This window comes from Carcharhinus amblyrhynchos, unplaced genomic scaffold (genome assembly GCF_965287045.1).
Source record: "Carcharhinus amblyrhynchos unplaced genomic scaffold, sCarAmb.v2.hapA scaffold_42, whole genome shotgun sequence".
Lineage (NCBI taxonomy): Eukaryota > Metazoa > Chordata > Chondrichthyes > Carcharhiniformes > Carcharhinidae > Carcharhinus > Carcharhinus amblyrhynchos.
In genome coordinates, this window is record NW_027649783.1 from 3,998,618 (window position 1) to 4,016,636 (window position 18,019).

The 18,019-nt window shown below is 48.3% G+C and overlaps 1 protein-coding gene and 1 non-coding gene across 4 annotated transcripts; both read right to left on the reverse strand.

The window, feature by feature from the left end:
- Positions 1 to 232: 232 nt before the first annotated feature.
- On the reverse strand, positions 233 to 304 carry trnaw-cca (transfer RNA tryptophan (anticodon CCA)). The gene has a single exon. It is a non-coding gene; the product is annotated as a tRNA-Trp (tRNA).
- A 10,429-nt stretch (positions 305 to 10,733) lies between these two features.
- LOC145335889 (uncharacterized) lies at positions 10,734 to 17,982 on the reverse strand. 3 transcript variants are annotated; one of them, XM_080181619.1, is made up of 4 exons: positions 17,795 to 17,821; positions 17,585 to 17,680; positions 15,123 to 15,217; positions 10,734 to 12,522 (listed from the first exon to the last, which is right to left on the reverse strand). In XM_080181619.1, the coding sequence occupies exon 4, from the start codon at positions 12,194 to 12,196 to the stop codon at positions 11,258 to 11,260; it is 939 nt and encodes a 312-aa protein (XP_080037745.1). In that variant the 5' UTR covers positions 12,197 to 12,522; positions 15,123 to 15,217; positions 17,585 to 17,680; positions 17,795 to 17,821; the 3' UTR covers positions 10,734 to 11,257. The 3 variants fall into 3 exon arrangements, with proteins under 3 accessions (XP_080037745.1, XP_080037747.1, XP_080037746.1); XM_080181621.1 differs by lacking the exon at positions 15,123 to 15,217; XM_080181620.1 differs by lacking the exon at positions 15,123 to 15,217 and having other exon boundaries at positions 17,585 to 17,982.
- Positions 17,983 to 18,019: the final 37 nt, after the last annotated feature.

Sequence of the window (18,019 nt, forward strand, 5' to 3'; positions counted from 1 at the left end):
CCCACAGAAACATCTGAGTCTGTGCACCTTGCTTTAACTTTGCAAGAAATGAACACCTCACAATTCTGACACATTGTTTCAGATATAAAACTGTGCAAAAATAATCTGAGCATGCGAACCGGAAGTATCCCTAAAATATCATTGCTGCCATCGTTTTGAAATCTGTCATTTCGGGAATAATCGCAAATAATTAACTTTACCCAGATACAAAATCCGACCCAGAAAAGTTTCATGAGCCTGACGTGATTTGAACACGCAACCTTCTGATCTGGAGTCAGACGCGCTACCGTTGCGCCACAAGCTCACACTACTTGCAATTTTTTACATCCGGCTTATGTTCGGCCAATTCAAAACCAGACAGGGCCCAGGGAATGGAACTGTCTCCCTCTTTACTTTCTGTGGTTAGACATGGAATGGAAGAGTAACAGCGAACCGAGATTAAGGAGTAAACAGCAACACGACATTATCCTGCGGGAGAAACATGTTGTTTGTTACGGGTGTTAAAACACAAGAGCTGGTTTGGTGAGAAAACGCTGGAAAATCTCAGCGGGTCTGGCAGCATCCGCAAGGAGAGAAAAGAGCTGACATTTCGAGTCCAGATGACCTTTTGTCAAAGTTTGGTAACAAATCATCACATGACGAAATGGCCGAGTGGTTCAGGCGATGGGCTGCTAATCCATTGTGGGTTCGAATCCCAGCCTCGTCGGTGGTGTGACTACTCTGACCCCCAAACAGATGGTTTGTTTACTGTTCTGAGGTCCAAGGTGAAGTTTGGACAGATTGGCTTAAGGAGTGAAAATTCCACAATTCTCATCCTATGAGTAAACTCGAGCTGACGATCGATTCAAATCAGTTCACCAGTTTTGAGCAGGAATTTGCCACCATGTAAACAGGGGTAGCACAGTGGTCAGCACTGCTGCTTCACAGCTCCCGGGACCTGGGTTCGATTCCCGGCTCAGGTCACTGTCTGTGTGGAGTTTGCACAGCCTCCTCGTGTTTGTGTGGGTTTCCTCCCACAGTCCAAAGATGTATGGTTTAGGTTGATTGGCCATGCTAAATTGCCCCTTGGTGTCCAGGGATGTGGAGGTTATAGGGATTAGTGGGTAAACGTGTAGGGATGGGGGGGTAGGGCCTGGGTGGGATTGTGGTCAGTGCAGACTTGATGGGCCAAATGGCCTCTTTCTGCACTGTATGAATTCTATGAAACGTGGTTTCAGAAGCTCCAAAGGAGACGCCAGTAGCAGATTTTGTCTTTCCAGAATCGGCAGGTCAGCCATGAAAATTACTGCTGTATTAGCTGGATTGTAAGAAGTCTGACAACACCAGGTTTAAGTCCAACTGATTTATTTGATAGTAAACTCATAAGCTTTTGGGTCTTGCCCCTTCATCAGGTGAATAGAGAGTTCTGGCCTCAGACAGAGCATGTAAAGCACACACAGTTTACAGATTACTTATTAGAATGTGAGTCTTAACAACTAACCTGCTATTCAAGTCTTAAAGATGCCAACAATGTGAGTGGAAGGAGCATTAAGCCCAGGTTACAGAGATGTGTATTGTCTCCAGAGGTTTAAGTAAGGTTTTGCAAACCCAGGCAAGTCACGGGGGTTACAGATAGTGCGACATGAACCCAAGATCCCTGTTGAGACCGTCCTCACGTGTGTGGAACTTGGCTATCAGTCTCTGTTCAGCGACTCTGCGCTGTCGTGTGTCATGAAGGCCGCCTTGGAGAACGTTCACCCGAAGGTCAGAGGCTGAATGCCTGTGACCACTGAAGTGTTCGCCAACAGGAAGGGAACAGTCTTGCCTGGTGATTTTTTTTCCAAAAATATACTTTATTCATAAAAAATTTCAAATAAACTGTTGCAAATATACAGGGCTTTGAATTGCAAATAATGCAGAATCAAAACATTTTTACATTTTATACAAATTACAGTCAATACATTTCAATACTTAAAGCTATATACATGCCTCAATAAATTACTGTGTGCCGTTAGTGCTTAGATTGGCACACAGCTCCGCAGGTCGAGGGTGTTCTGCAGTTCCCGGGCCCTCGGTCTGCCTCCGTTAAAAGGCCTTACAGTGTGGCCTTTCCCCATTGTGCCTTTGCGGCAGCTGCCCCAAGCTTCAGCGCGTCCCTCAGCACGTAGTCCTGGACCTTGGAATGTGCCAGTGTGCAACACTCGGTCGAGGACAGTTCTTTCAGCTGGAAGATCAGCAAGTTTCGGGCGGACCAAAGTGCGTCCTTCACCGAGTTGATGACCTTCCAGCAGCAGTTGATATTTGTCTCGGTGTGCGTTCCCGGAAACAGCCCGTAGAGCACAGAGTCCTGCGTCACCGAACTGCTCGGGACGAACCTCGACAAATACCACTGCATCTCGCTCCAGACCTTCTTTGCAAAGGCACATTCCAGAAGGAGGTGTGTGACCGTCTCATCAGCCCCGCAGCCGCTTTGAGGGCAGCGTGCGGTGATGTTGAGACCTCGAGCGTGTATAAAGGATCTGACGGGGAGTGCCCTTCTCACCACCAGTCAAGCCAGATCTTGGTGCTTGTTTGTCAGTCCTGATGATGAGGCGTTCTGCCAGGAGAGCCTTGAATGGTGACGTCTCCTCAGATGAGGAAAGAAAAGCTGTCAGACGACGAAACGGCAAGAGGCTCAATTTAAAAGTGGCGCTGGATCCACAGGTGACACAGACAACCAATGCCATCGCAGCACCAGTGGACCATCCAGACGATGGAGGCAATGGTGTGGCCGCTGTGATCCCGACTCCGCAGAACAGGAACGAGGACACTGACACTATCCAGTACGAAGAGCAGCCAGCAACCCCGGCACCAACTGACGGCCATATGACACTGACAATGTCACCTGGTCTCTGGCAGGGATCTGAGGCAGAGTCGGACTCTACAACAACTCTGCAGAATTTCACCAGCGCCACAGGAATGTGGCAGGTGCAGGCTGACTGACGCAGATGTAAGAACTGACAAATCTTTTCTACTTTAAAAATGTCTTTAAAGTTTGCCTCTGTTAACGTACGCAGTGTTAAAGACAGGTTGAGATGTGCGTCCACATTATCCGACCTGCTGTTCCTGCAGGAGTGTGGGATACCCCACCTCAGCAGCTACAGGTGGTGGGTGAGTGTGTGATCCCACGGACCGTCCATCTGGTCAGCTGGGAACGACTGCCGTTTCTCGGGCCTCGGTATCCTGCTGCGGGGAGGTGGCTTTACCATCTCCAAAGTTAGGGAAGAGGTGGGGGGTTACCTCCTCGTAGCAGACGTCACGTACAAAACCTGCCCTCTCAGGCTGATTAATGTGCAAGCCCCTGCCGTCAAAACCGAGCGGCTGGCAGTTTTTGAGCAGCTGGTGACTAGTGGGGTGCCCCAGGGGTCGGTGCTGGGGCCTCAGCTATTTACCATTTATATAGATGATCTGGAGGAGGGAACCGAGTGTAGGGTGTCGAAATTTGCTGATGACACCAAGATTGGGGGAAAGGCAAATTGTGCGGAGGGTGTGGAGAGTCTGCAGAAGGATCTAGATAGGCTGGGCGAATGGGCCAGGAAATGGCAAATGGAATTTAATGTTGGCAAGTGTGAGGTGGTCCACTTTGGTAGGAAGAATGGTAGGAAGGACTATTACTTACGTGGCGAAAAACTGCAGCAGGCGACGGTGCAGAGGGACCTCGGGGTCCTTGTGCATGAGTCGCAAAAACCCAGCCTGCAAGTGCAGCAGGTGGTCAGGAAGGCGAATGGGATGCTGGCCTTCATAGCGAGGGGGATTGAATATAAAAGTAGGGAGGTCTTGCTGCAGCTGTATAGGGCATTGGTGAGGCCGCAGCTGGAGTACTGTGTGCAGTTTTGGGCGCCGCACCTGCGCAAGGATATTTTGGCCCTGGAGGGAGTGCAGAGGAGGTTTACTAGGCTGATACCGGAGTTGAGGGGGTTGAGCTATGAGGAGAGGCTGAATAAACTAGGCTTGTACTCGTTAGAGTTTAGAAGAATGAGGGGAGATCTCATTGAGACGTATAAGATGATGAATGGGATGGATAGGATAGAGGTGGAAAGACTCTTCCCGCTCAAAAAAGACAGTAGGACTAGGGGGCACAGCCTCAAGATAAAGGGGGGGCGGTTCAGAACGGAGTTGAGGAGGAACTTCTTCACTCAAAGGGTGGTGAATCTCTGGAATTCTCTGCCCGTTGAAGTGGTGGAGGCTGCCTCGCTAAATATTTTTAAGAAGCGGGTTGATGGGTTTTTGATAAGAGAGGGGATTAAGGGTTATGGGGAGAGGGCGGGAAAGTGGAACTGAGCCACGACAGATCAGCCATGATCTTATTGAATGGCGGGGCAGGCTCGAAGGGCCAGATGGCCTACTCCTGCTCCTATTTCTTATGTTCTTATGTTCTTATGCCACAGCTCCTCGCCACCTCCAGGCCGGTCATTCTGGGTGGGGATTGAAATTGCATCATTGACAAGGCCGACCGATCCAGCAGGACTGAAAACAAACTGGACGCAGTCGTGCCTGGGTTTGGAGAAAGACCGTTTACCTGTCCTGTGTGTGTGGGAAAAGATTCACTCAGTTATCCCATCTGAGACACCCCAGCACATACACACCAGGGAGAGGCTGTCCTGTGTGTGTGGGAAGGGATTCACTCAGTTATCCCGTCTGAGATACCCCAGCACATACACACCAGGGAGAGACTGTCCTGTGTGAGGTGAGAAGTGTGAGGTAATTCACTTTGGTAGGAATAACAGATGTGTTGAGTATAGGGCTAATGGGAGGACTTTGAATAGTGTGGATGAGCAGAGGGATCTAGGTGTATGTGTACATAGATCCCTGAAAGTTGGGAATCAAGTAGATAAGGTTGTTAAGAAGGCATACGGTGTCTTGGCGTTTATTGGTAGGGGGATTGAATTTAGGAGTCGCAGCGTCATGTTGCAACTGTACAAAACTCTGGTGCGGCCGCACTTGGAGTACTGTGTGCAGTTCTGGTCCCCACATTACAGGAAGGATGTGGAGGCTTTGGAGAGGGTGCAGAGGAGGTTTACCAGGATGTTGCCTGGTATGGAGGGGAGGTCCTATGAGGAGAGACTGAGGGATTTGGGGTTGTTTTCACTGGAAAGAAGGCGGCTAAGAGGGGATCTTATAGAAACATATAAGATGATTAGAGGTTTAGATAGGGTGGATGGTGATAGCCTGTTTCCTCGGATGGAGAAAGCTAGCACGAGGGGGCATGGCTTTAAATTAAGGGGGGGTAGTTATAGGACGGATGTCAGGAGCAGGTTCTTTACCCAGAGGGTGGTGAGGGATTGGAATGCCCTGCCTGCTGCAGTTGTAAATGCGCCTAGTTTGGGGGCATTTAAGAGATTGGTGGATAGGTTTATGGACGAAAAGGGATTGGTTTAGATTAGTGGGTCAATGTTTTTTTTTTAAAATAAGACTGGTCGGCGCAACATTGTGGGCCGAAGGGCCTGTTCCGCGCTGTAATGTTCTATGTTCTATGTTCTATGACAGTGATAGCCTTTTTCCTCGGATGGAGAAAGCTAGCACGAGGGGGCATGGCTTTAAATTAAGGGGGGGTAGTTATAGGACGGATGTCAGGGGTAGGTTCTTTACCCAGAGGGTGGTGAGGGATTGGAATGCCCTGCCTGCTGCGGTTGTAAATGCGCCTAGTTTGGGGGCGTTTAAGAGATCTGTGGATAGGTTTATGGACGAAAAGGGATTGGTTTAGGTTAGTGGGTCAGTGTTTTTTTTAAAAAAAACTGGTCGGCGCAACATCGTGGGCCGAAGGGCCTGTTCTGCGCTGTAATGTTCTATGTTCTATGTGTGTGTGGGAAGGGATTCACTCAGTTATCCTGTCTGAGATACCCCAGCACATACTTTTTTTTTATTAACCAAAAATATACTTTATTCACAAAAAAAAACTCTATTAATCTATTTCAAATATCCAGGGCTTTGAGCAGCAAACACAACGTGGAATCAAAACACTTTTACAGATCCGTACAAACTACAATGACTACATTTCAAAACTTAAAAAACTATATCCATGCCTCAATATTTACAGATTTATTCTGATTACAATGATTACATTTCAATACCTAAACCTTTCTACATGCCTCAATAAATTACTGTGTGCCGTTAGTGCTTAGATTGGCACACAGCTCCGCAGGTCGAGGGTGTTCTGCAGTTCCCAGGCCCTCGGTCTGCCTCTGTTAAAAGGCCTTACAGTGTGGCCTTTCCCCACTGTGCCTTTGCAGCAGCTGCCCCAAGCTTCAGCCCGTCCCTCAGCACGTAGTCCTGGACCTTGGAATGTGCCAGTCTGCAACACTCGGTCGAGGACAGTTCTTTCTGCTGGAAGATCAGCAAGCTTCGGGCGGACCAAAGTGCGTCCTTCACCGAGTTGATGACCTTCCAGCAGCAGTTGATATTTGTCTCGGTGTGCGTCCCCGGAAACAGCCCGTAGAGCACAGAGTCCTGCGTCACCGAGCTGCTCGGGACGAACCTCGACAAATACCACTGCATCTCGCTCCAGACCTTCTTTGCAAAGGCACATTCCAGAAGGAGGTGTGCGACCGTCTCGTCAGCCCCGCAGCCGCTTCGAGGGCAGCGTGCGGTGATGTTGAGACCTCGAGCGTGCATAAAGGATCTGACGGGGAGTGCCCTTCTCACCACCAGCCAAGCCAGATCTTGGTGCTTGTTTGTCAGTTCTGGTGATGAGACGTTCTGCCAGATGACACTGACAGTCCGCTCAGGGAACCTTCCGACAGGATCCGCCGTCTCCTTTACTCTCAGGGCCCCAAGGACGTTACGCGCTGACCACTGCTTAATCGCCTTGTGGTCAAAGGTGTGTTTCCGGAAAAATTCCTCCACGAAGGACAGGTGCTGCGGTACGGTCCAACTACTCGGAGCGTTCCACGGCAGTGTGGCCAGACCCATCCTTCGCAACACTCGGGACAGGTAGAACCTCAAAACAAAGTGGCACTTGCTGTTAGTGTGCCGAGGATCTACGCACAGCTTGATGCAGCCGCACACAAAGGTGGCCATCAGGATGAGGGCGGCATTGGGAATGTTTTTCCCTCCGTTCTCTGGAGATTTGTGCATCGCCTCCCTCCGGACGCGATCCATCTTTGATCTCCAGATTAATTTGAAGATGGCCTGCGTCACTGCTGCAGCGCAGGATTTGGGGATAGGCCACACCTGCGCCATGTACAACAACACGGACAGCAACTCGCACCGGATCACCAGGTTTTTCCCTGTTATGGAGAGCGAGCGTTGCTCCCACAAGCCCAGTTTCTGCCTGGCTTTCGCGATGTGCTCCTCCCAGTTTTTGATGCATGCCCCTGCCGCTCCGAACCATATCCCCAGCACCTTCAGGTACTCTGCCCTGACGGTGAAGGGGACAAAGGATTTGTCGGCCCAGTTCCCAAAGAACATGGCCTCGCTCTTTCCCTGGTTGACTTTGGCTCCCGAGGCCAGCTCGAACTGCTCGCAGACCTGGAGGAGCCTGCGAACAGACGAGGGGTCCGAGCAGAAGACAGCCACGTCATCCATGTACAGGGAGGCTTTGACCTGCGTGCCTCCGCTGCCTGAGATTGTCACCCCTTTGATGCCTGGGTCGCTTCTGAGGGCCTGGGCAAAGGGTTCAATGCAACACACAAAAAGGACGGAGGAGAGAGGGCAGCCCTGTCTGACTCCAGACCTGATTTGGAAGCTATCTGTTTCCTCCCCATTGATTGAGACTGCGCTACTGATGTCTGTGTAGAGCAGCCGGATCCAATTGCGGATTCCCTCCCCAAAACCCATTTTGGAGAGCACATCCATCATGTAGCTGTGCGATATTCTGTCAAACGCCTTCTCCTGGTCGAGGCTGATGAGGCACGTATCCACCTGCCTGTCCTGCACGTAGGCGATCGTATCCCTGAGTAGCGCCAGGCTGTCAGAGATCTTCCTGCCAGGTACAGCACAGGTTTGATCAGGATGGATCACTGACCCCAGAGCAGACTTGACCCGGTTGGCGATGACTTTGGACAGAATTTTGTAATCCACGTTCAATAGCGAAATGGGTCGCCAATTCCGAATTTCTTCCCTCTCCCCCTTCTGCTTGTAGATGAGGGTAATGATGCCTTTCCTCATGGATTCTGACATCCTGCCCTCCAGAAGCATACTCTCGTATACTTCCAGGAGGTCCGGGCCCGTCAAGTCCCACAACGCCGAGTAAAACTCAGCCGGTAAGCCATGTCTCTGAAATGGCCACAACATCGAAGTCCCAGGCTCCAGTCCAGGCTGCAAGTTCATCCACCTTATTGCGTATGCTCCTCGCATTAAAGTATACACACTTCAAACCACCCTCCCGCCTGCCAATACACTGCTGTGACCTAGAAACCTTATCCATGTCCTCCCTATTCTCATCCTCCTGTACATTGGAGCTACAATTCAGGTTCCCATCCCCCCTCAGAATCAGTTTAAACCCCCCTGAATAGCATTGGCAAAATTTCCCCCCAAGATATTAGTTCCCGTCTGGCTCAGGTGCAGACCATCTCTCTTGTAGAGGTCCCACCTTCCCCAGAATGAGCCCCAATTGTCCAAGTATCTGAACCCCTCCCTCCTGCACCATCCCTTTAGCCACGAGTTCAAATGTTCTCTCTCTCTATTCTTCTCTTCGCTATCCCGTGGCAGAGGTAACAAACCAGAGATAACCACTCTGTTTGTTTTAGCCCTGAGCTTCCACCCTAACTCCCTGAATTTCTGCCTTACATTCCTGTCCCTTTTCTTACCTATGTCATGGGTGCCTACATGAACCACAACTTGGGGCTGGTTCCCCTCCCCCTTAAGGATCTCGAACACTCGATCAGAGACATCACGGACCCTGGCACCTGGGAGGAAACATACCAACCGCGAGTCTCGCTCGTTCCCACAGACTGTCCTATCTGTCCCCTTAACTATGGAATCCCCAATCACTAATCCTAATTGTGGCTGATCATCAAATTCAATCTCCTGATCCTCCTATATTCCTTAATCCCTTTACCACAGGACTGTATCAAATTTCTTCTTCAAATTATACAGCGTTTTGGCCTCAACAACTTTCTGTGGGAGTGAATTCCACACATTCCCCACCCTCTGGGTGGAAACATTTCTCTTCACCTCAGCTCTAAAACCCCTTGTTCTGCACCCTCTCTTTTCCTTCTCTATAAATGGAATGTTTTGTCTCTAATAGCACACAGGAAACACTACTTCTCACTATATCCCAATATACGTGACAATAATAAATCAAATCTAATCAGATGACAAGGACATGAAGTCCTTGTCTTTGAATACACGGATAACTTGTAAAACCAACAGCTCTCAAAACCTCTCTAAACATCTCTCTCCGCCTCTCTCTACATCGGATTCTCAAGATCCCTTTTTTATACTTTAAAAATGTTCAGTAAGTAGTCTCACAACACCAAATCCAACAGGTTTATTTGGTAGCTCGAGCTTTCGAAGCATTGCCACTTCATCAGGTGAGTTAAGAGTTGGATTGATAAACAGGGAACATATCGAAACAAACTCAATGACAAGGTAATGGTTGGAATGCGAGTCTCAACTGGTACTCAAGTCTTTACAGATGCAGACAATGTGAGTGGAGAGAGGGATAAGCACAAGTGAAAGGAGTGAATTGTCTCCAGCCAGGACAGTTAGTGAGATTTTGCAAGCCCAGACAGGTCGTGGGGGTTACAGATAGTGCGACATGAACCCACAATCCCGTTTGAGGCCATCCTCATGTGTGCAGAGCTTGGCTATCAGGTTCTGCTCAGTGATCGTGTTATAGAATCATAGAATCCTACAGTGCAGATACAGGCCCTTCAGCCCATCGAGTCTGCATTGACCACAATCCCTATCCCCATATCCCTACACATTTACCCGCTAATCCCCCTAACCTACCCATCCCAGGGCACTAAGGGGCAGTTTTTTAGCACGGCCAATCAACCTAACCTGCACATCTTTGGACTGTGGGAGGAAACCGGAGCACCCGGAGGAAACCCACGCAGACACGGGGAGAATGTGCAGACTCCACACAGACAGTGACCCGAGCTGGGAATCGAACCCAGGTCCCTGGAGCTGTGAAGCAGCAGCGCTAACCACTGTGCTACTGTGCTGCCTCATGTGTCTTGGAGAATGCTTACCCGAAGATCAGAGGCTGAATGCTGTTGACTGCTGAAGTGTTCCCCCGACACGAAGCGACAACTTCTGCCTGGTCATTTTTGAACGATGTCTATTCATCCGTTATCGTATCAAAAACATTGAAAGCTCACCTTAGCCAAATGCTGGGAAGTAGCTAATTGGTCCATAACTTGTCAATGGTGAAATTGTTTTTTTTAGCTAATTGCACATAATTTCTTAATTTAAAGAACACGGGATCCTGTGTGGGCGCTGAGTGGGGACACGGGATCCTGTGTGGGGACACGGGATCCTGTGTGGGCGCTGAGTGGGGATGCGGGATCCTGTGTGGGCGCTGAGTGGGGACGCGGGATCCTGTGTGGGCGCTGAGTGGGGACACGGGATCCTGTGTGGGCGCTGAGTGGGGACACGGGATCCTGTGTGGGCGCTGAGTGGGGACACGGGATCCTGTGTGGGCGCTGAGTGGGGACACGGGATCCTGTGTGGGCGCTGAGTGGGGACGCGGGATCCTGTGTGGGCGCTGAGTGGGGACGCGGGATCCTGTGTGGGCACTGAGTGGGGACACGGGATCCTGTGTGGGCGCTGAGTGGGGACACGGGATCCTGTGTGGGCGCTGAGTGGGGACGCGGGATCCTGTGTGGGTGGTGCGAGACCTTTGATATCCTGTTGGTGATGCCAATTTTTTCGGTAAGAATGATTGAAGACAAATTACTCCGAACTCAGGTTAATTGCAATCATCAAATGATCTTTGTTTGACAGCAGTGGGACCCACCATGCAACTTCTCCATCAACCAAAACAAATACATTTACTTTCACTCATCGTGCCTGGTTACAAACCAATCACAATATTCGTTCATGACATGCTTATCCAATCAGGCTAACATCCAGCGGGATGCTGCTGTGTAATCTGCTCTACACCATCCAGTCCAGCAGAAAGTAACTCTTCCCATTGACCAACTGAAAGAATGAACAAAACACAGTCCTGGCTGTCATTGAGAGCAGAAAAATTAACAGCAGAATCCAGCCCCTGTAATCATCACCTGTCACCTCGCTGGTGGGACAGCAGATGGAGTGAATAACTCAATCCCTTTGTACACACGGTTCACATCTAGCGCCTCTCTCCAGTGTGAACTGACTGGTGTCTCTGCAGACTTGATAATCGAGTGAATCCCTTTCCACAGTTGGAGCAGGTGAATGGTGTCTCCCCAGTGTGAACTCGCTGGTGGGTCTGCAGCTGGAATGAGGTTTTAAATCTTTTTGTGCACTGAGAGCAGTTGAATGGCCTCTCCTCAGTGTGAACACGCTGGTGGGACATCAGTTCCCGGGGACTTTTAAAATCTCTCCCACAGTCAGAGCATTTAAAGGGTCTGTGATTGGTGTGAGTGAGACGGTGGGTCAGCAGGTGGGATGACTGACGGAATCGCTTCCCACACACAGTGCAGGGGAAAGGCCTCTCTCCGGTGTGGATGGGCTGGTGTCTCTGCAGGGTTGATAATCGAGTGAATCCTTTCCCACAAACAGAGCAGCTGAATGGTCGCTCCCCAGTGTGAATTCTCTGGTGTATCAGCAGTTGTGATGAAGTACTGAATCGCTTCTCACACACAGAGCAGATGAGCAGTCTCTCACTGATGTGAACTTGCTGGTGTACTCGCAGAGTGGATGATTTTCTAAACCTCTTTTTGCAGTCAGAGCAGCTGAATGGTCTCTCCTCAGTGTGAATGCGCTGGTGGGACATCAGGCCCTGAGAGCTTTTGAAATCCCTCCCACAGTCGGAGCATTTAAAGGGTCTCTGATTGGTGTGAGTGACATTGTGTCTGAGTAGGCTGGGTAACTGAGTGAATCCCTTCCCACAGATGATGCAGCTGAATAATTTCTCCCCGGTGTGAATGTGCTGGTGTGTCCGCAGGTTGGATGAATCATTGAATCCCTTCCCACACACACAGCAGGTGAATGGTTTCTCTCCAGTGTGAGTCCGTCGATGAATTTCAAGCTGAGATGGGAACCTGAAGCCCTTCCCACAGTCTCCACATTTCCACCTCTTCTCCATGGTGTCACTCCTGGTTTGACTATCAGTTGAAACCAAACACAGTATGTGGTCTCTCCCCTCGGTGAATGGTGCGATGTTTGTTCAGGCTGTGTAATTGGTTAAAGCTCTTTACAATCAGCACACAGGGACAAGCTCACTGTAATATGTGTGTATCTCCAGTCACACTGATGTTTAAAGTCTTTGGCAGCAGATCGAACCAAGAACTACTTCTCCATCTAAACTGGAAGATTGATAATATTCAGCTCCCAATATTCTGAGTGACTTTGTCAGAAATTGATGTGAAGTTTGGTTTGAGATTGCTGTCTAATTCCTCACCTTCTGATATCCTGTAAGAGAGGTTTACAAAAGTCATGACTGTCAGTACAGGACAGATACTCAGAACAAGGTAGAGCACAGGAACAGGCCCTTCGGATATCCAAGCCTGTGCTGATCATGATACCCAAATTAAACTAAAAAAACCTTCTACCCTTCCTCAGACCATATCCCTGTAATCCCTGTGTATTCATGTACCAATGCAGATGCCTGTTAAATATAGCTAATGTGCCTGCTTCCACTATTTCCTCTGGCAGCACAGTCCAGACACCCATCAATCTCTGCGTGAAAAACTTCCTCCATACATCTCCTTAAACTTTCCCCCTCTGAGCTGGAACTTGTGCCCCTTTGTAATTGACACTTCCACTCTGACTAAACAACCTGTCTATTCCTTTCCTCTATCAGTTCTCCCCTCAGCCTCCAACTTTCCAGTGAAAACAATCATAGTTTAGTCAATGCCTTCTCATAGCCAATGCCTTTGAGACCAGACAACATCCGGGTGCACCTTCTTTGCACTCTCTCAAAAGCTTCCATGTCCTTCTGGTAGTGTGGTGATCAGAACTGCATGCAATACTCCAAATTCTCCCTAACCAAGGTTTTATGTAGCTGCAATGTGTTTTGCCAACTCTTGTACTCAATGCCCTGGCTGATGAAGGCAAGCATGGTATATGCCTTCTGAATCACCTTGGTTCGGCACTTTTAGGGAACTGTGGATCTGCATACACAAATTCCTCTGTATTTTAATGTTCCTTAGGGTTCTTCCATTTACAATGTAATTCACAACTAAAATTGATCCTCTGAAATGCATCATCTCACATTTGTCCGGATTAAACTTCATCTGTCATTTCTGTGCCCAAGTCGCTAATCTATCTGACAATCCCCGGCACTGATAGCCAAATTCCGCACACATGAGGACAGTCTAAACAGGGATCTTGGGTTCATGTCGCACTATCTGTAACCCCCGTGACTTGCCTGGGTTTGCAAAACCTCACTCACTGTACTGTCTGGAGACAATACACATCTCTTTAACCTGTGATCAGTGCTCCTTCCACTCACATTGTCGGCCACTTTAAGACTTGAACAGCAGGTCAATTGTAAAGATTCGCATTCTAATCAGTAATCTGTAAACTGTCTGTGCTTTATATGCTCTGTCTGAGGCCAGAACTCTCCATTCACCTGACAAAGAGCTTAACCTCGAAAGCTTGTGAGTTTACTATCAAATAAATCGGCTGGACTTAAACTTGGTGTTGTCAGACTTTTTACTGTGTGAATCCCCGGCACTATCAGCAATTTCACCAATCTTCATGCCATTCACAAACTTACTCATCAGACCAACCACATTTTCTTCCAGATCATTTATATATACTGCAAACAACAGAGATCCCGGCACTGATCCCATTAGCTACTGATTCTGAGAAACAATCTGCCACTGTTATTCTCTGTTTTCTATAACCAAGCAAATTCTTTATCCATCCAGCCAGTCCACCATGGATCACAGGATTTTTGTTATTGTACCAATCTGTCACGTGGAACCTTGTCTGTCACCTTACTAAATTCCATATAAACTACATCCACAGCCCTTTCCTAATAAATTATCACTGTGGCCTCTTAAAAAAAACTGAATCAACTTGGTGAGACATGACTCTCTCTGTACAGGCATGCTGCCTGTCACTAACTAGTCCATTTTCTTCCAAATGTGCACATATCCTGTCCCTCAGTATCTTCTCCAAAAGCTCCCCCATCACAGACGTCAGGCTCACCGGCCTATAATTTCCTGGATTATCCCTGCTTCCTTTCTGAAACAGGGGAATGGCTTTGGCTATTCTCCAGTCCTTGGAACCTCACCTGTGGTCAAAGAGGATGTGAAGATGCCTGTTAAGGCCCCAGTTATTTCTTCCCTTGCCTCCCACAGTAACCTGGGATAGATTACATCTGGCCCCTGGGACTTGTCTACCTGAGTGCAATTTAGGATAACCCACACTTCTCCCTTCAATATATTGATATTCTCTGGAGCGTTCACACACCCATCCCTGACCTCAACACCTGCCATGTCCTTCTCCTTAGTGAATACAAAGTACTCATTAAGAATCTCATCCACTTCCTGTGGCTACACGCATTACTTCCTTCCACTGTCCTTGAGGCTGAGTACTCTTTCTCTTTCTTCTAATATATGCATAAAAAGCCTTGGGATTCTCTTTGACCCTATTTACTAAAGACGTGACCGCTTTTAGCCCTCCTAATTCCATGTTTAAGTTCCTTCCTCCTTTCTCTGTATTTCTCAAGGGCTTCATCAGTTTTAGTTGTTTTGACTTGTTGGAGCTTGTTTTCATTTCAATTAAGCCTCTAATTTCCCAAATCCTGCCATTTCTATCCTTCATTTTTGTGGGGACAGGCATGCCCAGCATTTCAATCAACTGGCCTTTAAAAGCCTCCCACATGTTAGACCTGGATTTGTCCTCAAATAGCTGCTCCCAGTCTACATTGGCCAATTCCTGTCTAATCTGAATGTATGACAATTCCACTTTCTATCAAACATTTTTTTCTGTTCTTTCCCCATAAGCTATAAATCTCGATCCAACACATTCTCCCTCCATTCTCACGCTGCTGCATCTACCATTCACTCAATTCTGCTGAAGATGCTGATTCAGGTTGATTGACAGGTCCACACTCCCACTTCCTGTCCAGGACACACACCTGAGAATCTGTCGGCTGACAGATAGATAGATGTTTATGTTAATAATAATGGGGTCATCATTGCAGATGTAAATGCAGTTTTACATAAGAACATAAGAAATAGGAGCAGGAGTAGGCCATCTAGCCCTTCGAGCCTGCCCCGCCATTCAATAAGATCATGGCAGATCTGCAGTGGATCAGTTCCACTTTCCCGCTTTCTCCCCATATCCCTTAATTCCCTTGTCTATCAGAAACCTATCTACCCGTGACTTAAATATATTGAGCGAGGTAGCCTCCACCACTTCAACGGGCAGAGAATTCCAGAGATTCACCACCCTTTGAGTGAAGAAGTTCCTCCTCAACTCCGATCTAAACTGCCCCCCCCCCCCCCATTTTGAGGCTATGCCCTCTAGTTCTGTTTTCCTTTCTAAGCAGAAAGAATCTCTCTACCTCTACCCTATCCAGCCCCTTCATTATCTTATATGTCTCTATAAGATCCCCCCTCAGCCTTCTAAACTCCAACGAGTACAGACCCAATCTATTTAACCTCTCCTCATAAACTAACCCCCTCATCCCCGGTATCAGTCTGGTGAACCTTCTCTGTACTCCCTCCAAGGCCAATATATCCTTACGCAAATAAGGGGACTAAAACTGCACACAGTACTCCAGCTGCGGCCTCACCAGTGCCCTGTACGGTTGCAGCAAGACCTCCCTGCTTTTATATTCTATCCCCCTCGCTATAAAGGTCAACATCCCATTCGCCTTCTTGGTCACCTGCTGCACCTGCAGACTGGGTTTTCGTGAGTCATGCACAAGGACCCCCAGGTCCCTCTGCACCGTAGCATGCTGCAGCTTTTCACCTTTTAAATAATAATCCCGCACTCCTATTATTTCTACCAAAGTGGATAACCTCACACTTGCTAACATTATACTCCATCTGCCAGGTCCTCGCCCACTCGCTCAGCCTATCCAGATCTCTCTGCAGACTTTCCACACCCTCCACACAATTTGCTTTTCCACTCATCTTCATGTCATCAGCAAATTTTGTTACCCTACACTCAGCCCCCTCCTCCAGATCATCTATGTATATGGATGGTCAAGCCACAGGAAACAACTGGCCCAGATGGGGTACTCAGGTGTGCACTCTGATTCTCTATGGATCGGCTGGCAGAATATTTACAGACATCTTCAACCTCTCTTTACAATTCAACGTCTCTATCTGACCATCATCCCGGTCCCTAAGGAAAACCAAGCAGCGTGCCTATCAGCCGGTGGCTCTGACATCCATCATTATGAAGTGTTTCGAAAGGTTAGTCATGGCACAAATCAATTCCAGCCTCCCTAACTGCCTGGATCCACTACAGTTTACCTATCGCCACAGGTCCACAGCAGACGCCATCTCCCTGGCCCTGCACTCAACCCTGGAACATCTAGATAACAAGGACACCTGTGTCAGACTCCTATTTATTGACTACAGCTCAGCCTTCAACACTGTTATTCCCATGAAACTCATCTCCAAACTTCGTGGCTGGGCCTCTGCTCCTCCCTCTGTGACTGGATCCTGAACATCCCACTCACAGACCACAATCAGTAATGATAGGCAACAACACCTCCTCCACGGTCATCCTCAACACCGATGTCCCACAAGGCTGTGTTCTCAGCCCCCTGCTACACTCCTTACACATCTATGGCTGTCTGGCCAAATTCCCCTCCAATTTGATTTTCCAGTTTGCTGACGACACCACTGTAGTGGGTCAGATCTCAAACAACGATGAGACAGAGTACAGGAATGAGATAGAGTATCTGGTGAACTGGTGCAGCAACAATAACCTCTCCCTCAATGTCAACAAAATGAAGGAGATTGTCACTGACTTCAGGAAGCGTAAAGGAGAACATGCCCCTGAGAAATGTCTGCATCAATAGGGATGAAGTAGAAAGGCGCCGATAGCGTCAGGTTTTTAGGTATCCAGATCACCAACAACCTGTCCTGGTCCCCCCATGCCGACACTACAGTTAAGAAAGTACACCAACGCCTCTACTTTCTCAGAAGACTAAGGAAATTTGACATGTCAGCTACAACTCTCACCAACTTTTACAGATGCAGCATTGAAAGCATTCTTTCTGGTTGTATCACAGCTTGGTCTGGTTCCTGCTCTGCCCAAGTCTGCAATTTCACGACAAAAGGTCGTTAATGTGGCCCAATCCATTATGCAAACCAGCCTTCCATCCACTGACTCTGTCTACACTTTCCCTGGTAAAGGAGCCACCATAATTAAGGACGCCATGCTCCTTGGACATTGTCTCTTCCACCTTCTTTCTCAGGAAAAAGATACAAAAGTCTGAGGTACATACCAACCCAGGCAGATTCTTCCCTGCTTCCATCAGACTTTTGATTGGACTTACCTTGTATTAAGTTGATATTTCTCTGCATCCTCGCTGTGACTGTAACACTATTTTCTGCACTCTCTCCTTTCCTTCTCTATGAACGGTATGTTTTGTCTGTATAGCGCGCAAGAAACAATACTTTTCACTGTATGTTAATACATGTGACAATAATAAATCAAATCAAAGTTACTGAATGAAAAATGTGTATAACATAGAGACTGGATTCACCTCCTTTGCCTTCAGTTGCTGCAGGTTTGACCCACAATGGGAACAGCAATACCTCCAACCCCCCCAGACAATAATAAATCAAATCAAAGTTACTGAATGAAAAATGTGGATAACATAGAGACCGGATTCACCTCCTTTGCCTTCAGTTGCTGCAGGTTTGACCCACAATGGGAACAGCAATACCTCCACCCCCCCCCCCCCCCCGGGGGCGGCACAAAGGAGGAA

What these genes read in the sequence shown, in the direction of transcription:
- LOC145335889 (XM_080181620.1), bottom strand. Translation starts at nt 12,196, where the DNA reads ATGGAGAAGAGGTGGAAATGTGGAGACTGTGGGAAGGGCTTCAGGTTC.